The sequence below is a fragment of the Phaseolus vulgaris genome, chromosome 10, assembly GCF_051622355.1.
Source record: "Phaseolus vulgaris cultivar YP4 chromosome 10, ASM5162235v1, whole genome shotgun sequence".
Taxonomy (NCBI): Eukaryota; Viridiplantae; Streptophyta; class Magnoliopsida; order Fabales; family Fabaceae; genus Phaseolus; species Phaseolus vulgaris.
In genome coordinates, this window is record NC_143507.1 from 32,623,466 (window position 1) to 32,649,444 (window position 25,979).

The following is a 25,979-nucleotide window of genomic DNA, read 5'->3' on the forward strand; positions in this document are numbered from 1 at the left end:
ACTTTCAAAGCCCTATCATGGCTACTGATCCTTTTCTCACTCAACCTCTGAATCCAGATCCACTTGTGCTGTACCACCAGATCAGCTTTCTCGGGCAAATTCCAGACAGTACTCCAATCAGTTATGCCTATCATATTACAGAGAAACATGACTAACAATCTTCTTGTATGGAGACAATAGGTTGAACCTGTTCTCAATGCATGTTGCCTTCACCAATTTGTTGTTAGTCCTCAGATCCCTCCACAATTCCTTTATCAAGCAGATTCTGATGTGAATGTTGAAAATCCAGCACTTCTTTGGGAACATCAAGGACCAACAGTTTTTGTGTTGGCTTCAAACTCCACTCTCTGGAGCTGTTCTTTTTTCAGGTCATTTGGTTGTGTCCACTCATGGCAACTATGTGAGGAAATACATAATCATTTTCAGGAAAGACTAAAGCTAAAACTCGTACATCACAATACAAGGCGATAACCCTATTGCTCAATTCTTTTATGTGAATAAAAGCTATTGTTGATTTGACACTTTTAATTGGTGAATCAATTTCTTCTCAAGAACAGCTTGATAAAATTCTTGAGGGCTGTCCTATGAATATGAATCTCTGGTCACTCTGATCAATAGTAAATCAGATATGTTCAACTTTTAAGAGATTGAGTCGATACAGTTAGCTCAAGTGCCTTGAGAAAAACAAGGAAAGCAATAAATATCACATTGACTCTGAATCTCACTTAGACACCTTCAACTCCAGAAACACCTTCAATTTACATAGAACAACACCTCTAATCAATCTTTCCAACCATATGTTACCAACAGTGGAGGACGACGCTCTTATAATTTTCACGGTTGTCATTGTGGCTTCTCTGGTAAAGAGGAGGGCATGACAACAAATCAAAAAGTTTATTATCAGGTTGGTGACGAGTATGTGTTATCATCGTTTTAATCCTGCGTACATTCCAGAATTATTAGAATGTGTGGATCAATATCAGAATTTCTATTAAGAACCTCTTCTCAATTTGTTGCCTACGTGATGTTGCTCTTCAAAATGTTCAATACACCATACCACAGGAACCGATACAAAGTTATCTTCAGGCTTATTTAGCCAATTGAGTACCTCCTAAGCTGTCTAAGAACTAGTATGTGGACTTGGGAGCCACTCATTACATTACTGTGAATCATCAAAACATGGTTAATAAAGTTCCTAAAACTGGCAATGAACATGAATGCCTAGGGCATGGTCGAGGTTTGCCTACTCCCCATTTAATGTCTCATTAAACCTCAAGTTGATAATCAGTTCACCTTCAAGGTGTTATGGGTCAAGATGGTCTCTACGCTTTTCCTCATCTTACTCAGCCCTTCTCCAAATTTTCTCCCACTTTTGTTCATGGCTCTTCTGTGTCTAAAATACATGCTACTAATGTAAATAACACAAATTCCAATGAACTTTTCTTTTGAATAAATACCTAGGTCATCCAAATTCTATTGTCTCATGTAATGTTTCAGTAACGAATAAAACCTTGTAGGAATTTTGTGTTGCATGTTGTATGAGAAAATCTCACTGACTCCCCTCTTCTCCTTATACAACAATTTATTTTGCTCCACTTGAATTATTTTCTAGTTACTTCTCCAGGCTTGCACATGTGCCTTCTTCTGTGGATACTACCAGCATATCACCTTTGTAGATGACTTTAGCCATTAGAGTTGGATTTACTTTATCAAATAGAAATTTAAAACACGCACTATGTTCAAACAATTCAAATCTTTAGTTGCAGTGCAATTTAATAGGCAAATTAAAAGTCATCAAACAGATTGGTAGGTGAATTCGGGCCATTTACCCAATATCTAAATGAACTTGCCATGAGTCATACACTCCTATCGTATGTCCTACACATTACCTAAATGGTGTGGTTCAAGTGTTAGTGTTACCAAATTGTAGAAATAGATCTCACTCTTTTATCAAAAACCTCCAAGCCTCTACCCTATTGGCATCATGTGTTTCACACAACAGTATACCTTACTAATGGACTACCCTGTATTTCTCAAAACCACTCTACCTTATCAAGTCATTCTTCAAAGGCCTCCAGATTATAAGTTAATCAAAGTTTTTGGTTGTGCATGTTTTCCACATATATGAAGCATTGACTACTCAGAAACGTGTTGGACCGGATCAATTTTTGGGAGCACATGTCTCTGATTTTTGTTGAAGAGCTTAGCTAAGTCAGAGAAGCAACACAAGCAAAAAGAATAAGGAGAAGAAATTTGCCACTGCCACTGCCACCACCAACATGGTGTTCAAAGCTGCCACTGCAACTTCCACGAAGAAGCTCTCTAATTACTATTACATCCAGGAAGATCTGCAAGCAACAGTGTTTTCACCGTTCTATCATGCTCCACACTCTAAGATTCTCCTCTCAATTTGACTATTACCACAAGATTACCTCTCCAGAATCTTCTTTTTTTCTCTTTTCCCTAGTGACATACAGTTCATTTAATGTTAATAATAATATCACATAACAACGTAGTGTTTAATACAGATGAATTGGAAGGATAGTAACTTATTTTACCCATATGCCACAAACTTGGAAAGTTTAAGGCTGGCTCTCCTTTATCTAGGACAAATATGACATTCTAAGCAAGTGACAACATGTTATGCATAAATAACAACTCCAGAAAAATACCTTTAATATCTCAATGTTCGTTAATTCATTTGCCCTGTCGCTAAGCAATCTTAGCATCTGAATAAACCTCTCAGTGTAAAGATTTACCATCAGTTGGAATATTTCATATCTGCCAGGATTAAAAAATGAATTAGAACAGATGAAACATGTACATAAAGAAACCTGATGTAAATAGCAGATTATTAGAATAAAAAAATATTCTCAATATTTCCATAGTAATTAGGAAAAAATATCTTCAGTTCAGATTCTTTAGATTCTTCCTATTTATTTCAGCATATTTTTTATTTCCTTTTTAAGTTTTTGGTTACTACAAATAGAGATGATGAGAATGTAATTTGTGTGATTGATATCAATAAAATAATTCTTTACTTTTCAAGTTGGTATTAGAGAGCCCTGTTTCCATTGCCTTGTTAACCACCGTCACCACCACTTTTCGCCATCATCGTTGAGTTTAGTGGTGGGAGAAAAAGGTGTGTCCCACTTGCTGCCACCACAAACAGGGTCATCGGGACCTCTTGAGCACCAAGGGGTGGTGTCTAATTTGAATCTGATTTGGTTCCATTGCCAAACATGGTTCTTTATTTTGTTACAGATCAAAGTGATAAAGGTTACATTGCCAAACAGCTCTTAAATGTGTATTTATTGGTTATCCTCCTAAGAAAAAAGGGTACAAACGTTATTATCCTAAGAGCCATCATGTTTATATCACTATGGATGTCACCTTTCATGAAACAACCCTCTACCAATGGTTTTGTTTGACAGTGCTAGATTAAGTTCTTCAAAGAGAAAAAGAAAAAACCAATGCATCATTTGAAGAACTTGTTATGATATAGTATAGTAATAAGGAATGTGAGGGCTTTAGGCTCAACCAATTAGTTAGTCATTGTGCATGCATCCAATATAAAGGGTACAAGAATTGAACAGTTCAAGTATTAAATATGGTTAGATTAGAATAGAACATGTTAATATCTGTAAGATAGACATTACAGCATATGTATTAATGATTGATCCCCTTTGTACTCTAACACGTAATAAAAAAGTAAACAGGTGCCTCTAAGAGCAACTCCAATGGGAGTTTCCCTTCCCATTCACCCAGTAAAGAGAAATCCAGTCCATAATATTTGTCATTGGAGAGTAACTTTGTGGGACCCATTTAAGTTTTCGGTTTCTCATTCTCTACACAAAAACTGTTTCTTATCTGCATATTGCGGGCCCTTAATATAATACTGTTTTTAAATATTAAAATATTTAACTTTAGGACAAAAGCTTTCCATTTTTATATGCAGGGAAGTGTCACAATTTTGGCACACATTTTTTGTTGGTGTCTCGGAATTTTTTGGCATGAGTTGGCTCACAGTTTTTTTCATTTATTGTAATTTATATTTTCTTAGAGAGACTGGAAAAGAGAAATTTTATTAATTGTCGAACAACACAATGAAATGAATATGACAAGTAGTTATAGTATTTGCACCGTTCAGCAGTTGCACTACTGTAGGAACCTACGTGCTACAGTTTAGCACTGAAATATTACAATGAACAGTTGTACACTAACATACAAGCAAATATCTGGACAGCTCGACAGCGGTATTCTAACAATTCTTACTAACATATTTTTACTTCCATGTATAAATTAGAAAGGAACGTTCAACTTTGCATGTACTTTAAAAGCTGTTATTAATTTTAATTTGTATAACATTTTATGTATATTAAATTTTAAAATTAATTTACATTTAATTAAAATGTGTTGTATTTTTTATTATTTAATAATAAAAATTAAATATTAAATTTACATGTGTATAATTAATGATTTGATTGTATTAATGACTGATTCCCTCTGCACTTCAGTATGTTATTATGGATAATACACACACCTGTAGCTCAGACACAACATTAGTTATCCTTGGACCCATTCTAAGTAACTAGTAAAACATTTTGTACTCCATGTCTCACATTTTCTGTTTTTCCTTTCTTTTCCTATCACATTTTAAAATACTCTTATATTCCACAAAAACCTACTCACCAGAAACACTAATTTGAATTTTTTTTAAACTTTTGATAACATAAAAAGCACATGCCATACATAAACAGGGAGAAATTATAGAACATCAAAAATCTTAAAATGACAGCTTTAATTAGCAGAAAGTTGGTCCAAAAGCTGTGAAGATTGAAAAGGTAGTATATTCAATGTAGAGCAAACCTTGGAGGAAAGCAGGGGGCTACGTAGTCATAGACATCTCCAAGCTCTTCCCCAATCTATATGCCACTCAAGAAAAAGGGTTCCATCAGTAATAGAGAATAATACTGGATCTCACGTACAGAAAGCTGCAAATGATATGATCTTTTGAATAATTACATAACAATTGTACTGTAAATGAGAGATCACCAAAAATATAGAATTCCTTCATAGCATACACCTGTTGGTATAACTGACTTTGGTGCGTCAAAATAATTGACAGAAGGAGTGGGGAAGAGGGTGAGTGAGAAAATTTATTATTAAAATAAAACTATACAATATAATTTTCAACCTAATAATATATCAACTTATACAAATATGAATATAATAAGTGAAACAAGATCCTCGCATTGCACTTGCATGACTAACAGCTTTAAAATAGTTAAGGAGTATACACGACATTTAAAATTTTAAGTGTGGAGAAGATACATCATTTAAAATGGGATATATGGAAGCCCTTCCTCATTCATTTCCAATTAAAATATAAGAAAGTTTACTCAAATGATAGTTTATATATAACTCTTAACAATATGGTTTCATAAAGAATGGTCATTACATTTTGGTAAACTGTTATAATGCTGTCCTTCCAGAACGGAATCCATTCTTTACAGGTGAAGCCAAGTCTCAATCCCAATTGTCCAATCTTTACCAAGCATAAACTTTAAAATACAATGACTAGCTAAAAGTTAGTTATGCAAGTCCATCAAATACCTAACTCAATCACATTGAGATATGAGCATTAATCGATAGTTTTAAATTACTTAATTGATTACAGCTAATTGTTTCTACCACCTAAACAGGATATCCTATCATAAATATCTAATATATTCCAACACTTTTCAAGTAAATGTGTATGCATCATTATGCTAAGCTTATCAAATATATTGTTGAGCCAGGTATCCAAAGGCCTAATTTAAATTGTCCCGAGGTTGATCATTAGAGTATACAAATGTTTTTGCAATCTGCCTAACAGAAAGTTATAAATGTTAATATGTTATAAATGCTTTTACAAGTAAAAAAATCAGAAGCTAAAAATTAGTCAAACATACCACTCGTGCTTCCTCTAAAGCTGCTTTCAAGTCCTCAAACACAAACTGATTCATAAACGAGATTAACAGTGAGTTACATAAAGAGTAGCAAATTTACATTCATAATATTATATTTGTAGCAGGAGAGGGAACATATAGAACAGTAAGATCAAACCTCACTGAGAAGCTTGTTAAACCGTCCTTCTACAGTCATCCTTATTTGCTCATAGCATTTATCCTTGTAGCCTTTCCCCTGAACCTTAAGTTTTTGCTGTGTTAAATTTTTTGAAGAACCCATTGTGCTTGTCGATTTTCTGTAATTAAGTCTCATGGTAAAACATGGGAATAAACAAGAAAGTTCTAAATTGCGTACTAAATCTAGAAAAGTTTTCTCAATATGTTTTATGTGACATTCCAAGAAAGCCGAGAATATTAGAAAAATATAAAATTTAATAAACGTAATCATAAAAATTAAATAAAATTACTGAGTCGTTTATATCAAGAACAATGAACACATTAAAAAGCATTTTAGGCAAATAGTTCAATTCTAAAATAGTTCAATTTAAAAAGTTGAAATTAAAGAAAGAAATAGTGAATCTTCCCATACCTCAACAGGGGAAAAAAGAATAAATACATAAATAAATCAATGAAGTCTCTTCTCAACATGTAACATGTACCAATTTCCTTTTAAAATAAAATATTTTTCTAATAGAGTGTGGGTAAAATTTAAATTACCAGGAAAATAAAGCATTGAAGTAAAAGCTAGAACCCATTATAATGCAATGGGGAGAAATTATGCAACCAACTAAACGTCAAAGACAGACAAGCAATGTCTGGAACAAAAATGAGCTAAGGCAAAGACTCAATGATGAAAAATGTAAAGAGAAAAGAAAACAACATTGTACCAATACAAAAGACCACCCTACCCAACTAAGAACACAGTAACAAAAATAAGAAAAAAGGGAGTCATGGAAAATGAGCAACTAAAAGAGAACCAGAGAAAAAGAAGGGAGGAGAAATTGAAGTGTTAAAAATGGTGATTTTGACCAAATTGATGAATAAGATGAACTAGATATTAAGAACATCAGAATTACATAGCCAGTTACAACTGATTAAATAAACAGAAAATAAAATTAAAAAAAAATATCTCTAAAAACCATGAATTAGATGTACAAACTCAAATCAAAATCTAGTAAGCACCACCAATACTCCAAAATGACTCTTGAACCAACACCAGCCATGTATCCAGTCAGGTATTCTAAGATACAACCCATACATTTAAAGTATTTTTTTAACTTTTTTATAACAACGTGTGTAGGATACCAAGTGGTTAAATAAAGGCTTAAACACATGTGCAGTTTTGGTCATTATAAAATTTAAATTTCAGATTTGGTCTTCTAGTTTTCCAAAATTAAGCAATTTTGATCCACGGTTAATATATCATCAAATCACAGAAAATGTTAAATGTATCTGTTAGAATAATATGTATTAAAGTTTGTTGCTAAACCTTACCATTAATATCTTAAGTGGATAACTAATTGACACAACACTATTATCACTTACAAACATGTAGCAATGGCTAAATTTTGGAAAACAAAAAAGGACTAAATTGGACAAAATGACTAAATTTTGGAAAACTAAAAAGGACTAAATTTGCGATAAAAAAAATTATATGGACCAAAATTACACATTTTATTGAAGTCTTTACTTTATGTTGGTATATGTATCCTTTAATTTATGATTTCAATAATTTAAATTTTATTAATTTAACAGTGTTAAGAATCTTGAACATACGTTAGAACCCTATTAATATTATATTAGTTTTATATTTATGTTCTTAACCTAAAATAAGATAACTGAATATGTTATAATTATGTTTCCTCCCCCATATATTCAATAGCTCTGTTGTAGTCTATAAACACAGAAGATTAATCATATTTCTCTCAACTCAACATGGTATCAAGATCCTAATGAGAATGGAACCCTAATCCGTGTTTTCCTTGTCTTTTCATAGTTGTAAAAATTTTCAGAAACATTTTTTTTATTTAGGCTTATATTTTTCCTACCATGTTTCATTGTTCATAGTTGTTGAAAACTTTCCAATGATCTTTTTCCAACTGGCATTGCCTTGTCGTGCAATGACCAAAGCTACCGCATCCTTTGAGCATTTTTTATCTCTAGGAGTTGTCATGTCCTCTAAATAATTTTGCTTTGCAATAGCTATTAGGCCCTCTAAGAATTGTTTGCTATCTAAAAACCACCATGTTCTCTAAGCATCTTTTTCCACTCTCCAGTGATCACCATATCCTTTGAGCATTTTTGCATTAGGCAATTGTCTTGCCCTTTGACCACCTTTCTCACTAGTAGCCACTACGCTCTCCAAGTAGTTGTTGCTCTCCAACAATTGTTGTGCCCTCCAAACATTATTTTTGCTCTTGGTAGTCATCATGTCCTCTAAGAATTTTTGCTATTCGGAAACCATTGTGCCATCTGACCATTTTTGCTCCACAAGCTATTTTTGCACTCCCGCAATGCCCTTCAAACATTTGTTATTTTTGCTCTCCGACAACCATTGCTCGCCCTTTGTTGGTAACCATTGCACTGTCAGCCTTAGCCAATTGTCGCCACATGCCACCAACTCCTTGGTACATCATCTTCAAACACATGCACCAAACCAATGTGTGATACTTTGTCATAAGTTACTTTGTCAGCTTCAACAATCAACTACCTAACATGTTCACTATGTCTGTCAAGAGATCTTGTGTAGAAGACGTTTGTAACAAGCTTGACTCATGTACATATGCTTTAGCTTGAAGGAGAGTATTAAGGATATGATTTGAAAAGATGAAGCATACTGAAGTTAATTGTCACTTTGTTAGAGAGAAAGTCAAGTCCCAAGAAATATATACTACCGTTGTGGTTAACTTTCCACTACCACCGTTGTCGTTAACTTTCCAACCAACAACCCCACCATTAAGTTATACTCAGATCTTCAAGTTAGACTATGGTGACACTTTCTCTCTGGTCGCCAAGATGGATTTTGTCAAATTATTCGTAGTCATGATTGCTCTTTGACGTTGGCCCCTCTATCAATTGGATGTCAAAAATGTCTTCCTACATAGTGATTTGTTGGAGGAAATTTATATGGATCAATCTCCTGGTTTTCTTGTTCAAGGAGAGTCTTGCAACTAGGTATGTTGTCTCCACAAATCTTTATATATTAAAGAGTCTCTCAAGACATGGATTGGTAGATTCAATGTGGCAGTCCAACAGTTTGGTATGACTCATAGAGAGGTTGACCATTTTGTGTTTTGTTGTAATTCAATTGTAGGGTGTATCTATCTAGTAGTGTACATTGATAACATTGTTCTTATAGGTAGCGATCTCCATGGCATTTTACAAATAAAAAAAAACACATTTATTGTCAAAAGACCTTGGCAAACTTAGATACTTCTTGGGAATTGAGGTAGCATAATCCAAAAGTGAATTGTAATATCTTAGAGAAAATACACATTGGTATTTTAGAGGAGACTGAACCAATGCAATCCATGCCCTTTGACACACCTATGATCCTAAAACTAAACTTTTATCATGTTAGAGAGAGTCACTTTCTGATCCTAAGAGGTACAGGAGACTAATTGGGGAACTGAACCTCATAGTCACTCATCTTGAGATCTCCTTTGCGGTAAGTCATTTCTTAATTCTCTATGTGGAAGACAATGGAATGCAATCATTCATATTCTAAAGTACATAAGAGGATCCCAAAGAAAATGTTTGTTATGGACACAATAATCATACTCAGATAGCCAAGTCCTCCCAGAGATAGGAGATCCACTTCCGAATATTGTGCCTTATAGGTGACAACTTGACTTCTGGGAAAAGCACGAAGAGGAATGTAGTAACAAGAACTAAGGAAGAAGTAGTGTACAGAACTATGGCTTCACCCACTTACGAGCTTATTTGGCTCAAATGGAGAGACTACACAAATGACACATTTGTGATAACCAAATTGCCCTTCATATTACCTCAATTCCAGCATTCCAGAACAGAACTAAACATATTGAGATAGAATGTCCCTTCATTCGTGAAAGTATTTCATATGGATACATTACTACTTAGTTTGTTAACTCCAATGATCACGGCAAATGTCTTCACCAAATCATCGTGGGGTCCTAGAACTAATTATATTTGTAACATGTTTGGTGCATATAATTTATATACACCAGCTTGAGGGGGGAGTGTTAGATGTATTTTAATAAATGGGTCAGGGGGATCTCTATGTAATGCAATGTACATGATATGATATACATATACATATATATATATAATATCTTATTTTGTTATGTTGGAGATTCACAAGGATTCCATCATATGACTCTATCACTTGTCTATACAAATGAAATGATCTTTAATATCTAATAGTCTCGAAATTCTTTCATTGAACAAAAGAAAGATACATAGAGGATAAAAATATTCTGGTGCAAAAGAAACAAGAAAAGAAATCAAACACATCATTTTTAGAAAATTGAATGCATTCCTATATTGTTTAGATGATCTCCCAAAACGGTAAGGTATACAAAGTAAATGCAGTTAAAATATCAAGAAATCATATAACAAGGTGGCTGCAAGGATTGCTGTTTCCTTTGATATAGATTTTCAAGATCACACAACTGATCTGACATAATAGAAATTAATTCAAAATATTACAACATACATGCCGCTCTTACGAGGATTTGCAACTGGTGCAGTGTCACCATCCCCTTCAGCCTCTGCTGCTTCTTCTGCAATCTGTTGATCAAGTATCTCTTGCATTTCGACAACCCTGGAGTGTTGAGAACAAAGGGAAAATAAGATTACATTATTTTTAGAAAGACTAAAATTATCTACAAGCTGATTAGAATTTCCCATCATCCAACCTGTCATTTAGAACTTCCAATCATCCAACCTACTATCTAAAAATGATGAAGGTAATAAATTGACTGGGGAAAAAATAATTGCAATTGACTATCAACAACATACCGTAAAGCTCGAACTAAAGTCTGTGGGCTGCAAAGGAAAAGAAATAATAATTAAAAAAGAGTGTTGCAGATCATACAACAATCAAAAGCATATACTTTATGTTTAACAGCACAACAAATCCAACCATGCAAGGTAAATGGAATATAGAATGTAGCCACCAGATTTTCATTCCTATATTTTGAATTTCTTACCAAGCACAAACAACTGCTCTAACATCTATCCTGCTAAAGAGTATATCAAACAACTAGAGTGGGTTTAGACCAGCATTCCAAGTACATTCAAAAATAGTCATTGACAATGCTTGGACACCAGCATTCTAACTCTGGGTCCACAGAAATGAATTAGGTTTTCAGAACTTATAAGCCAAGGCATTGCTTCTGACTTCACGAATTTTCCCACTTTGGACCTTATTTTGTAATTATAAATATCATCTCTCCAGTCACAAACATATGTTGACATTAGTGTGATTTTGTAACTAAAAGATATTAATAAGAATATTCTTGAAATAATATATTTGAGAAATTAAAATTAAAATAATATTCATTTATCAACAAAATATACTTTGAATATTATATGCATCTCTATAATATATTCTAAAAATGACTATAAATAGTTTCTTAACTGTTTAATAACTATTATATTAGTTTTTCAAAAGTTATGCCACCACCGTGATGAATAGAGTGGTATTTTAAGTTTTTAATGAATTAATTTGAAATAATTAAATTTTGAGAAACTAATTTGGTGATCAAACTTTTAAGAGACTAATATAAGGAAATTTTAAGCAAAACTAGTTTAGCAACAAGATTTTAGAAAGAATAATGTAATGATTGTAATTTTAGAAAATTAACTTGAAAGTTTGTTACAAAAATGATGTTATATTTTTCTTAAAAAAATAATTGAAAGCTAATAAATATTTTAAAGATTTTTTAATAGGCATCTTGAAAATGCTTCTTGACTTGTAGGGCTTTAAGCACTTTATTTCTCTGGCTTTTAGTGCAATCTACTTTATATTTTGCTTAGGTATTATGAGTTCTTATTATTAATGATGATAGTGTATAAAGAGTGAGTAAATTTTCTTTTTCTGGGCATTTACATATATAGCCTTAATGATTTAAAATATAAAAAATAGTGGTCATCCCACTAACTGCTATCTCACTGTCCCACTTTTGAGATCGACAGATTCATGCTGCTACAAAGATAAAAAATTTATTTTAATATATTTTATAGCAAAATCTGACACTTCATGATAGCAGACAAGAAGACCGGTATCACCAAGCCTAAAAATTATAATAGTAAGTAATTAAACAAACAAATGAATCAAATCTGCAAACTAAACTCAATGCAAAATGTAGTAGTTTCAAATATCACAGGTAGCACCAAGTAGAAGTTAAGAGGGATAGCTTCATCCAAACAATAGACCATGTTATTTGATATGCTAATATTCAAAACAGTGCACAAACCTTTCTTTAGAAAGTTTATAAAAATTGGAAACATGTCCCCATAGCGTTTTCTCAAAGGTCTCCCAGGTTCGATCTACATCTTCAAAATATTCTCTGAGATATACACAAGATGTGGAAAAACAGATACTTAGCCTTACAATTATAAAAAGAATTATCAAAACAGAATCATTATCACATCTCAAAATATAAGTAGTCATCTTTCAAATACGTACACTCAAGTTCTAAAAGCATGCAAAACATGTCATGTTCACAATGCAAGCATTTAACCCTTGATTTTCATGAGTTTGTGTATAACAAAACTAGTTAAATCACCAAATTTGATGATTAAGGGCCATTAAAAGGCTCAACTCAACCAATAAAATACATAATGACTTTAGCTACAAGTGGTTTGGTATCTCAAATCAATGATTCAGTGACCCCTACAAGCCCAGCATAAAACAAATTAACTGAAGAAACATGCAGAAAAAGTAGTCTAGTAGATACCTTTATGCACATAGGAAGGGATGACTAATGCAACAAAAGAAACAGAAATTTGACCTATTGATGATAAACTAGATTTTACAGTTTCATAAAAATAACTTTAAAGACTGCACTGCCTTTGCAGTTCAATGAAATGGCATGTCCCCGTAATTGTCTCCAGCATTTTTTAATAGCTATATTTGTATTTGATCAAGATTTATCAACAGTTGTTCTTGGTGCCAAACCAATACGGTAATTTTTAGCAAATCTCACATGGTTAATTCATTCTTACCACATTATATTTTATCATGTGAAGGAAACTCAGTTGGGTTTAAAATCTATTAAGTAGTATTGATATGAACTTGACAATGTAAAGCATATATAAATATGATGCACAAGGTACAAAAGGATGTGCCAAGTTCCAGAAGATAAAAACATTAAGAGATAATCTTCTCAGATAACCTTCTTTTAATAGAATATAAAAAACATCCAGGCTGTAGAATACTCTTTTAAGAACTTCTTAATGCAACATAGTGCATAAACAACACCCCGCCTACATGTTTCTAAATTCCCTCCTACACCATTAATGACCATAGGAATAACAGAGTCTGCATCAGAGGAGCCAGAAAGAACTTCTGATGATGAAGGAGATTTGGATCATACATATAACGGAGCACAAAATATAACACCTATTTTTTTCATTAAGAAAGTCAAATAGATCCTATTATGTGATGATTAATTACTTCATTCAGTTTTTTCAAAACACGAAATTTTCCGACTTTGTTAAGAGAAAACTCAACACTCCAGTACTACAAAATAAAATATTCATAACAGTCACTACCAAAGTCTCTGATTAAAATAAGCCACAAATTAGATGAAAAAAGTATCAATTTAAAGATTGAAATGACCACAATAAGATAATTTAAATGTGCACCACTGACTATGAAAATAAATGGATCATTACATAACAATGAGGGCTTATGCAGATTGAAATTCTCATTCCAAAATCTGTAGCAGCCCCCTCCAGGATTCTTGCTCACCCAGACCATGAATGTGACAGTGCACTAAAAAAGACACACACCTTAGCCTTCCAACCTCTTCCTTGTGAGATGCCGCAGCTGCCAATGCAAACCTTCGCTTTCCATCCAATGCTGTTAACCTCTGCAAAATCCATAAAGTTATAGAGATAAAATTGAAAATAAAGTTTCAAATGCACTTCTTCAGATTTGGAAAAACAATATGCCATTTTATAATAAAACCAATATCTTACACTATGAGTAAGCCCAGCAATACCTCGTAAGTGTTGACAATTTCTTTGTCATCACTCAAAGAATCCCGAGCTTCTGATGCCTCAACAGAGATAGACATCATACCTTCAACATCCTATTAGAAGACCAAGAAATCAGCTAAAATCATAAAGACAGGATATGCACATACTAGTACAGGTGTACAACTGGGTTCCAGCCATTTAATTTAAATGGGGACTACAATCATCAGTTTGTATCAACCATTCTAAAAATGAAAAATTAACTAAACTAAAAATGTTTGATACAATGAAGGCAGCATTTGAGGGAATAACCTCAATACATAACTGCATCTGCTAATTTAACAGTGATTATGCATGGTATAAAGTGAGAGAAACCCATTTTCTGAAAGTTGTAGATAACAATCTCAATACTTCTGCCGAAAACTGGGAGAGGGAAAGCTCTAAGTAACAAACTCTTAACTATGAACCAGTAGAATGAGTATTGGACAATTAGCCCTTTAATCTAGAAAAGCACCTTCAAGGTTGTGTTTAAGTTATTTCTTGCATTGCTAAGTAACTTTATCTGATCATGGTTGTCAATTAATGTTTGGCATTCCTGACATAACCTGATACAACAAGAAATCAGAAAATCACAGTAAGTTCCAAGTGAAAAATATTGGTGGTAAGCTTACTCAAGACCAAACAACCACCCTCTAATTGATGAAAACAGTTTCAGTCTGTATCATTTCTAACATACTTCTCAATAGAGACAAAGTTTTCACGAAGCTCCTTTATTGTCTTTTCGGACAAGGATAGTGATTTTAGTCCTGCCTGTGACTGCTCAACCTGCAGTAATATTTTGGGAAAAGCACATGAAGTTATGAGATTCAGTACCTCAGTTAAGTCAATATCAAGAGCAACAGCATCTTCAAGGAAATACATGTTTATTGTACTAGACAAAATAATGACAAAGCATCAATTGAGATCTCAATTAAATTTCAGTTTCCCAGTTCTGAAATAATTTTCAGTCATGGTGTAAGGAAGTAGTAAGCCTGAAAACTATGTTTAGTGGAGTTTGGCAAGGAGGAAGGGGATGGCAATAGAATTATAAAAACCATTTTTTTTCTCTGAACCTCTTATTCAGTCAAGAGCTTCTGAAGTTAATCTGTGATGGTCTCAAGCTAACATATAGTGAAGGCAAAAATATGCCTTTTTCTTTTACCTGCACCTATTTATTATCTTCATTAGTTCTTTTAACACACCCATTAATTAACATACAAAAAGAAAAAACATCTGAAAACCTGATTCTGGCATCAAAACATAACCTTCTTCATTGAGGCATTTGTATCTATCCCAACCACCTTCATTGCAGACAACCTGTCCTCTGCCCCTTCATTCCCAAACCGACACAGCTTTCCAGCAACTTTACCACCTATGCTACCCTACTAGCATAAGAACTCAACAGCACTAGTACTAGCAGACTCGTTCACCCCTACTCTCTTTGTTCACTATGTTGTTGAGGCAGTCAATTAACCCGGCCAATTGAGGACATTCCTGCTCATAGCAAAGTTGAAGTGGAGCATTTAAGAAGCCTTGTGGATTCTCTAATTAAGTCACGTAATACTTTCTCTCTTAACAATTCTAAGCTCTTATCCTTAATGTTTCTAGACTTTCTAGTACTCTACCTGAAGATCACAACCCATCCTTCATGTTTTCTGACTGCTCTACCTTGCCTTATCTAGCAAACAATACATTACTATTGCCAATAGGTCCTATAACTCACTTTCCAGAAGTGATAACATTTTCCTCCATCCTTCAATACCATTAAATAATGTGTTGCATTGCATGCACCCCATCTCTCCAAAAGTCTTATTTCTATACAAAATCTCTCTCAAGACTTGAAGTGTACAGTGACGTTTTTTTCCTTTTCATTGTGTCTTTCATGATCTTATCAAAAGAAAAACAATTGCAATTGCTAAGGTACAGAGCAGGTTACACTATCGGCAAATGAGAGCAAGTGATGAAGGGTAGTGCCATACAAAATGTGTCACAGTCTTGCCTCCAAACAAGTTGAAAGTCTGCAACATCTCAAACTTGGCTTCAATGAGCAACTTGGACATCCTTCATTAACTGCTCCTAGGTCCACATCTCCTTTCCTATTTACATAAGAGTCTGTTGAGTTGTTTCAATGTGATATTTGTCAATTTGCAAAACATCATTGTGCATCTTTTCCTTGTAGTAGTAAAAAAATTTGTTGAGCCATTTGATCATGTCCATTCAGATGTGTAGCAACCTGTTTCGGTTTCTAATAAATCTAGAATTATTTCTTTGTATGACATGGAAATTTCTAATTTATAATGAAGAATAAATTGAGGTTGAGCAACTTCTTCAAAATTTCATAAGGTTCAAACTCAGTTTGGCAAATCAATAAAACAATTGCACTCCAAAATGGGAGAGAATAGGGGAATCAAAGTTTATTTTAATTGTAGGTAGTTATGACAGAACTAACTACTTGAGCCAAACTAGTGACAGTTGTTGAACTAACTCACAGGACAAATCTAATAACAAAGAGATAGCTGAGATAGGTAATAAGTGTGTTGATTACTTCATTGATCATACCTTTTTAAGATCTTATTTCCACTTAAAATGATTATTCCTCATTTTTTTGTGAATTATGATTGTAATATATCCATATCGCTTAGGATTACAATTAGAGGGGATACCCCTAATTTATCCATATTTTTTGTTGAGAATTAGAAGCTTGGAGCCATAGTTAAAGGAAGTCAAAAAGACTCTCTAAGTGAACATATAACTTACTCAGCAAGTGGCACATGAAGTAAAGAGAAACCAATTGAAGTCACTCAGTGACAATATAGGTCGTTGAGCAAGAAGCCTCATAAAGTACAAAATTTGTAATGTCATTTTCGCTCAGCAAGACATCATGTCTTTGACCAAAAGTTCACTTTATGGACTAAAAACAAAAAGGAAGATTTGGCCACGAGAGAGACACTTTTTATCATTTAGAGAAACATTAGAGACTTCCACCTTCAAGCTTCACAATTCTTGTTCATTTTTTGTGCTCCAAATGTCTTGGAGTAGCTAAAATCCCATTCATCGGAGTTGAATGTAATAAATATTGACTTTATGCAGTTTCCTTTATATTTCAATTCTTTTCTTAACTCTTGTGCTCTTCCTTTATGCTTCATGTACATAGCTTGATCATCTATGCTTTGTTATGTTTCATTGCATTGGAAAATATTTTGGAAGTTGTAGACCTAGGGTTGAACAACAAAGGAATTTCATATAAGACATAGTATTTAATATCTTGGTCATTCTTACAGCCCTTGTTCTTCATGCAAATCTTTTGTGAAAATAACTAAGAGATTAGAATTTCTACACTAAGATTTAGGCTCTTTTCACTAAAGAATTAGGTTTGGGTAAAATAATCATGTGAATGGAAGAGTTATGTTGGAAGTAATTTTGAAAGTTTGGAAATACTAGCGTCAAGTTCATGAAATTCAACCCAACAATATCTTCATATTGTTTTCATTGGTTTTTATATACTTGCAAAGTCTTTTAGAAAAATTATAAAATCTTATTTAGTTAGTTATTCTGATTGCAGGATAGTAGTTAATCTTGTTGCTTAAAATATTGATTTAAAGTTCTTAAGTCTTACTAAATATCCAAATTGCCCCACTAGTACAAATCCATTTGGAGACGACTTGATTTATCAATATACTACTTCAATTGGTACCCTTGCCAAAAGTTAATAATAAGTTGATCTAAATACATCATTCACAAGGAATAATAGATATTCATTTACCAGTTTAAATGGGGGAGTGTTGTAACAAGTGTGTTGCATAATCAGGAGAATTATGTTATAATTAAGTGCATATTCCATTTTATATTTATTAGGACAGATTTGTTAGTGATTTGATTTGTACAGCTTTAAACACCCATTATTTCTTGCTTTCATTACCTATTATTTCTTTCCTTAATTAGGTTGTAAAACAGTCTATAAATAGAGACTGTAATCACATTTGTAAGAGATCTCATAAATATATTTCATCTATTTCTTTCCACTTGGTATCAGAGCTCCTTATCTAGGAGACTCTGCTTCCGCAATTTTTTTTTAGCCTTCATTGCTGTAATCATTTTCCTTGACAGCCTTCATTGTTGTAATCATTTTCCTTGGCAGCCTTCATTGCTGCAATTATTTTTTTTTTTTGGACAGCCTTCATTGATGCAACTTTCTATTTTCCTTATCCTTTCTCCATTGACCACCATCACCACCTTGCACCATTGACCGTTACTGTCACCGCCATTGACCACCGCCGACCACCACCACCGACCACCACTGCCGTCGCTCGCCGGAAACTGCACCGCTCGCCGGAACTGCCACTGCTCGCCGGAAACCGCGCCAGCCGCCGGAAACTACCACCCGAAAATTTTTCCGACCGAATTTTTTTTGTGTGTGAACAGGATCAAATTTTGCCAATCTGAAAAACTCAGTTGGTTTTGAACTCTCATGGACTCCCTTAGTAAGCCATCTAGATATTGTTCCTTTACTATGAGTGGTAAGAGTTCTAGTTTTTTATCCTTTAATGCTTCTTGTACGGAAAATATCTGGATTATAGACTCTGGTGCTACTGATCATATGACACCTCATTCCTCTTCTTTTTCATCCTACACTACTTTATCCGGTAAGCCATATATTACTGTTGCTAATGGTTCCACTACCCCCATTAATGGTCGTGGTAACATTCACCTTCAACCTTCATTTCCTTTAAAAAATGTGCTTCATGTTCCCAAACTATCCAATAACCTCTTGTCTATTCAAAAGATTACCCAAGATTTAAATTGTGTAGTGGTATTTTTCCCTTCCCATTGTGTTTTTCAGGATCTTGCCACGGGGAAGACTATTGGAATTGCTAAAGAGCAGGGCGGGTTATATTATTTACAGCATGAAGAAAGTAAAAAGTGTGCTAGACTACAGGCACACACTTCTAATCTTCAGCAAGGTCGTGAATCTTCGTCATCCTCTCAGATATGGCTTCAACACAGACGTCTTGGTCATCCTCCATTTAGTACCCTAAAGTCCTTATTTCCTGTTTTATTTACAAAAGTGTCTGCTGAGTCATTTCATTGTGATGTTTGTCAGTTTGCTAAACACCATAGGACAACTTTTCCTCCCAATGGTAATAAAAGTTCTAAACCTTTTGATCTTATTCATTCAGATGTATGGGGACCTTCACCTATTCCTAATATCTCGGGTGCAAAATGGTTTGTTTCATTTATTGAAGATTGTACTCGGGTTACTTGGATATTCCTCATGAAAGATAAGTCTGAAGTTTTTCACTTGTTTGTAAAGTTTTACAGAATGATTCAAACACAATTTGAAAGTCCAATTAAGAGATTGCATTCTGATAATAGAAGAGAATATGTGAACCAAAACCTTTCCAAGTTCCTTGAGGAAAATGGAGTTGTTCATGAATTAACATGTGTAGACACTCCTCAACAAAATGGGGTTGCTGAAAGGAAAAATCGTCATCTCCTTGAGGTTACTCGAGCTTTACTATTCCAAACATCTGTTCCTAGATCTTACTGGGGGGAAGCAATCCTGACTGCCACTTATTTGATTAATAGATTACCCTCTCGGGTTCTAGAGGGTGTTACTCCTATTCAGGTTATGACCACATTCTATCCTTTTATTCCCATGTTGAATAGTCTTCAGAATCGTGTCTTTGGTTGTCCTGCTTTTGTCCATGTTCATAGTCCTTATCGGGGTAAGTTAGATCCTCGCGCCATCAAATGTGTCTTCATCGGTTATGCCCCCAACAAAAAGGGGTACAAATGTTATCATCCTCAAAGTCGTAAAGTTTATATTTCCAAAGATGTCACCTTCCATGAAACAGAGTCTTTCTTTCCTAGTTCTCAGCTTCAGGGGGAGAGTATTCAAGAAGCTGAGGACCTTGAGTTGCCACCTTTTCCTTTGTTGCAGGATTTCGTTCTTAGGGAGGATGACAAAGACCCTGCACCAACATCATTACAAGACAAGAATAATGAAGACAAATATTTTGGAAAACAATATCAGCGAAGGCAACAAGAACCCGTCCTGGTCGAATAGCAAATTCAATTGTCTAAACCGGAGGTAAGAACTCATACCAGTGAGACTCTTGAGGACACCTTAAATACTGCTTTTGAACCTAACCTAAATTATTTACCTATTGCCTTGAGAAAAGAAAAAAGATCTTGTGTCAAATATCCTATATCCCAATTTGTGTCTACAGAAAAACTTTCTATGCAGCACCAGAGTTTTCTTTCAGCTATTGATTCTATCAAAATCCCTACATCGGTACAAGAAGCCTTAAAAGATGAGAACTGGATTCGAGCCATGAATGAAGAAATGAGCGCGTTAGAAAGGAATGAGACTTGGGAGATTGTAGAGAGACCAAAAGATAAGAAAGTAGTGGGTTGTAGGTGGATATACACAGTTAAGTATAAGTCTAATGGCACACTGGATCGGTATAAAGCAAGGTTGGTTGCAAAAGGGTACACTCAAACCTATGGGATCGATTATGAGGAGACTTTTGCTCTAGTGGCAAAAATGAATACTGTCAGGATTATTCTCTCCCTGGCAGCACACTTTGGTTGGGCAATGCATCAATTTGATGTTAAAAATGCCTTCTTGCATGGAAGCTTGGAGGAAGAAGTATACATGGAGATTCCACCTGGTTATGGTATTGTTAATGAAGGGAATAAGGCGTGCAGACTTAAGAAGGCCCTATATGGTCTTAAACAATCACCTCGTGCTTGGTTTGGAAGGTTTACTCAAGCTATGGTATCTTTGGGGTACCGACAAAGCCAAGGTGACCATACTATGTTTATAAAACATTCTCAGAATGGTAAACTCACTCTACTTTTGGTCTATGTAGATGATATGATTATTACAGGTGATGATGAGATTGAAAAACAAAATTCGAGGGAGAGACTAGCTGCTCAATTTGAAATGAAGGATCTTGGGAAGCTGAAGTACTTCCTTGGGATAGAGGTTGCTTACTCGAGACAGGGCATCTTTATTTCTCAAAGGAAATACATCCTTGATCTTCTCAAAGAGATTGGTAAGTTGGGTTGTAAGCCCACTGGAGTGCCAATAGAGCAAAATCATAGGATTGGGAATGATGAGGAAAACCCAAAAGTGGAGAAGACACAATATCAAAGACTTGTGGGAAAACTCATTTATCTTTCACACACTAGGCCAGATATAGCCTATGCAGTTAGTGTGGTTAGTCAATTTATGCATGATCCAAGAGAAAGACACTTGCAGGCAGTAGATAAAATTATTCAGTACTTAAAAGCCTCTCTAGGAAAAGGATTGCTATTCAAAAAGGGGGAAAACTTATCCATGAAAGTATATACTGATGCTGACTATGCAGGATCGATTGTTGATAGGAGATCCACCACAGGCTACTGCATGTTCTTGGGTGGAAATCTGGTGACATGGAGGAGCAAGAAGCAAAATGTAGTTGCAAGATCAAGTGCAGAGGCAGAATTTAGAGCCATGGCTCAAGGGGTGTGTGAACTCTTATGGATGAAGATCATACTTGATGACCTAAAAATAAAATATGAAGCTCCTATGGGTTTGGCGTGTGATAATAAGTCCTCTATCAGTATTGCACACAATCCGGTTCAACATGATCGAACAAAGCACGTAGAGATAGACCGACACTTTATTAAAGAGAAGTTGGATGATGGTCTTATAGCCACTGAGTACATCCCTTCAAGACTCCAATTGGCAGATATGTTTACTAAGGGACTTCCCACAAAACAATTTGAAGATCTTACTTGCAAGTTGGGAATGATAGATATACATTCACCAACTTGAGGGGGAGTGTTGCATAATCAGGAGAATTATGTTATAATTAAGTGCATATTCCATTTTATATTTATTAGGACAGATTTGTTAGTGATTTGATTTGTACAGCTTTAAACACCCATTATTTCTTGCTTTCATTACCTATTATTTATTTCCTTAATTAGGTTGTAAAACAGTCTATAAATAGAGACTGTAATCACATTTGTAAGAGATCTCAGAAATATATTTCATCTATTTCTTTCCACTAAGTGCAACTCATTCTCCATATGTTTATTTCTTCTTTCCTTTCTTTGTACATAATTACTTTGACTACTTCCATATTTGCACAGATTAGTCAAGATTTACTTATTTGGTGCAATAGGGTTTGATGTTATGCCCACAAATCCAGCATAGGATTTTATACCAAGGCTGTACAATAGAGGCTTGTTGTAAACTGAAAATCAAAAAATAATATTTCAAATGCTTTTCCATACATTTCAAGTGTTTATATTTACATGCTAATATCTCCCAGCAGCATTGTAATTATCAAATATATGTTATAATTGTAGCAACTTCCTCGTCACATGTTTTGATTACTGTCATAGATTGTTCTTTCACATCAAAATCAACCTCATAAAACCAATTGTATGTGGTGAGGGTTGACCACTACTTATACATTCTATTCAGGCCCTATCTCTAGCTAATGTACTTATACACTGTCATATAATGTAATTAACAATATATGTTATAATTGTAGCAACTTCCTCATCACATGTTTTGATTACATTCATAGAACGTACTTTCAAGTCCAAATCAACCTCAGAAGACCAAATTTGTGAAGTGAGGGTTGTCCTTTATTCTATTCAGGCTCTATCTCAAGTAAATGTGGGAGATGGATTTTTCATAGTACAGCCCCTCACACTCAACTACATGGATACACACTCAACTACATGGATAATATGATGGGTAACCCTTTCTAATGGATCTAGGATAAACTTTGATACCATCTTAGAATGTAGGTTTATGGCTAACTCAATGTAACAAAACTAGCTTGGAAGTTGAGAGCTGTCCCCCACTTACATACTTTTTTCAGTCTCTATCTCAAGCCAGATATGGAACTTGGGTTTTTACCCAGTAAGCTGTAATATAAAAATCTCAATCAAAAACTCTACAGAACAAGTTGGAAACAAAAGGCTTTTCCCACTAATTGGAGTTGGTCAAAGGGATCAAACAACATTGTTCTCTCAAAAACTTATCAGAAAACAAAAGAAGCTAACCCAAACACATTTACCGAGCACGCAGTTTATGACATTGTATGGGGTAAAAGAAACAGTAGTTCAAAGGTTTGCAACTACTAAAAGGTTTCTTTTTTAATAACCTGCATCTAACCTGTTGATATCTAGTTAATTAATAAAGAAGAAAAAAATACCTGTTCAGCAACCATTGTACTAAGTTGTGCATCATTGGCCTGAAAAATAATGCAAAATATACACACTTAGAATTGGTAGCTCCTTAAATTCTGAATAAAAGCTGCAGTACTAACAAATGATGGAGACAGCATACATGATCTAATAACTGTAAATGTTGTTTCAAACAAGACATGATTACAAATAGGCAATATGCTATACATAGGCCGTTGTTATAAAACTCAAACTGGTAATTAACTCGGAAAAGGTACAAAGTTTGAGGAAATGCACCACAGTGAGCCATTAATCAAACAATATAAAATTACACATATTTAAATATTTAATGAAGACCAAAAAAATCTAAAACACAACATTGTCATAATACTTGAAATCTAAATCAATTTAGAACTAAACAAAAGCTATGTCTCAATCATTTAAAAATAAATCTTAAAAAAGGCAGACGAATACTCAAGGCTCCCTCTTAGTGGGACTTGAAGGAGTATATGAGGGAAAAAAAGCTTGAGAGATCTTAAGTTAGATCTCTCTACTAATTCAGATTCATACATATAGATTAGTAGCTTACAACAAAAGCTTACGGAAAGACAGAAAAACATAATAGAGTTTACCCCTAGGAGTCTAGGATACAGATAGATACAACATAAAATAGCTTTTGATCAGAAAATCTATGAATATCAGACATGCCTCTGTAATGGCGAGTCCCTGTGTCAAACATGTATCGAACACTAACACTCATACAACGCATATTGGACACTGTTGAAGTTTCCGATTTAAAAATGATTTTTTTGGGCCTATGATACACCTCCAATACAATGTTACTCATACAACGCATATTGGACACTGTTGAAGTTTCCGATTTAAAAATGATTTTTTTGGGCCTATGATACACCTCCAATACAATGTTAGTGAGGACAGACACGGTGTAAGTTAGAAACTCAAAAACTAATTGCAAGTTTATATTATAATTATAGAAATATATATGTAGCAGATCCTGTATAATCAGGAATTTTTAGATTATATATGTATTATTAGGAACATTTTTATTCTTTGAATTTGTTAATTTGTCCTTAGATGAAGCTTGGTTAGAGTGTTTTTTTCAATGATGATGATCAAGAAGGGAGTGAAATGTCTATGAATTAGATCATCTTTTCACTTTTTGGACATTAGATAAATGGATTAATTCATTTTTGTATTAGGTAACAATTGTTCATATTGTTATATTTGACTAACTTTTTTATAGATGATTTTGAATCTACAAATCTTCATTGTCTTCAAATGTTTATATATATATAATAGAAAAAAAAATCAGAGAAAAAAAATTCTGACATTATCACTTCTAAAGTTTTTGATAACTTAACCAAATTAATTTTTTATTTCATTCAAGAAAAACATAAAGATAGACAGAAGTTCAAAACGATCTTTCATCAATAAACTCAAACCATCCTACCCATCTTTTTTTTTCTCTCTCTCACCTTCCACTCCATTGAAGGGCAGAAGAGTACTATTTTGTGGTGAGTACGGGGTGGTAGTAACCCCCAAGACATACCCATAAATAAAATAAAAAAAAGATGTCCGCTGCTAAAAATTTAATTGCATAGCATCCTCCACTTGAAGTTTACGAGACTCAAGTTCCTACCAATCAAGTGCAAAGTGATTCATCTTCAAACAATCAACAACTACAGCAAAGTCTAAATATCTATTCTATAAAGTTATTCAGATTTCAAAGCACAGGTTAACGTACAATCCATAAATTCCCTTCATAGTATCTCAAGTGTCACATCCTAAACAGTTAAAACCGACCCTATAGCAACCAAATCAAAATCCAGAGAAAGAAATTAAAAAAAATAATAATAATAATAAAATAGAAGTTCCAAGTAGCTCAAACCGAAGCTCGAGAATCACACAACCTAAATAACAAATTCAAACACACACAGCAACAGCAATAGCAGCCAAAAAAATAAAAACAAATATCATACAATAAACTGAATCAAATCGAATAGAACTGAAACCTGTTGGCGCGAAATGTAATCAGCCTTGATGGATGAGATCGATTGAAGCATCTCTGGCAGAGGCAACAGCTTCGCGACTTCGCGAACCGCTGCCTCCTTCGCTTCCACACCGAGATCCTCAGCCATCATCGTGCCTGCAGAAAAAGGAAGAAGAAAAATGAACTCAACGCTAGAATGATGCACATATTTCTGAGTTAAATGAACAAATTCGCCGGTGATTTCCCGAATCGCGTGAGAAATTGACCTGATTTTGGAAAACTGAACACGGATCACGTCGGAGTGCTCGAGATTGCGGTGTTGACGAGGTGCGAATTCAAGAAAGAGAAAGTTCTAGAGAGAGAGAACGCGCGCGCTTGAACGAGCTTCCATAACGAAATGGGAATTGGAAATTGGTTGAGACCACGGAGTGAAGGAAAACAAGTGAGAAGAAGGTTTATGAATCGGAAATTGAATGAGAATTGAAACCACTAATTTTGGTGGAATATTATTTGTTTCAGATTATTTATTTTTTAAAATTAAAAAACATGATGGTAAAGTTTGCGGAAAGTGTTTATTATTGACAGAAGGGCTGTGG

The 25,979-nt window shown here is 34.2% G+C and overlaps 1 protein-coding gene across 4 annotated transcripts in view; it reads right to left on the bottom strand.

Annotated features, from left to right (window-relative positions):
- SEC6 overlaps window positions 1–25,979 on the bottom strand; it is a 37,904-nt gene extending 11,925 nt beyond the window's left edge. Inside the window, exons 1-15 of one of the 4 annotated variants that reach the window (XM_068623595.1) lie at window positions 25,650–25,883; window positions 25,406–25,539; window positions 23,402–23,440; window positions 16,157–16,273; window positions 14,875–14,963; window positions 14,653–14,743; window positions 14,165–14,254; window positions 13,953–14,032; window positions 12,413–12,505; window positions 10,953–10,979; window positions 10,648–10,755; window positions 6,109–6,247; window positions 5,955–5,999; window positions 4,870–4,925; window positions 2,673–2,781 (exon numbers count right to left, since the gene is read on the bottom strand). In XM_068623595.1, the coding sequence (XP_068479696.1) occupies window positions 2,673–2,781; window positions 4,870–4,925; window positions 5,955–5,999; window positions 6,109–6,247; window positions 10,648–10,755; window positions 10,953–10,979; window positions 12,413–12,505; window positions 13,953–14,032; window positions 14,165–14,254; window positions 14,653–14,743; window positions 14,875–14,963; window positions 16,157–16,237 (1,008 nt within the window). In that variant the 5' untranslated portion in view covers window positions 16,238–16,273; window positions 23,402–23,440; window positions 25,406–25,539; window positions 25,650–25,883. Of the gene's footprint in view, window positions 1–2,672; window positions 2,782–4,869; window positions 4,926–5,954; window positions 6,000–6,108; window positions 6,248–10,647; window positions 10,756–10,952; window positions 10,980–12,412; window positions 12,506–13,952; window positions 14,033–14,164; window positions 14,255–14,652; window positions 14,744–14,874; window positions 14,964–16,156; window positions 16,274–23,401; window positions 23,441–25,405; window positions 25,540–25,649 lie in introns of all 4 variants that reach the window. The other 3 variants (XR_016516168.1, XM_068623594.1, XM_090296197.1) reach the window with 3 other exon arrangements.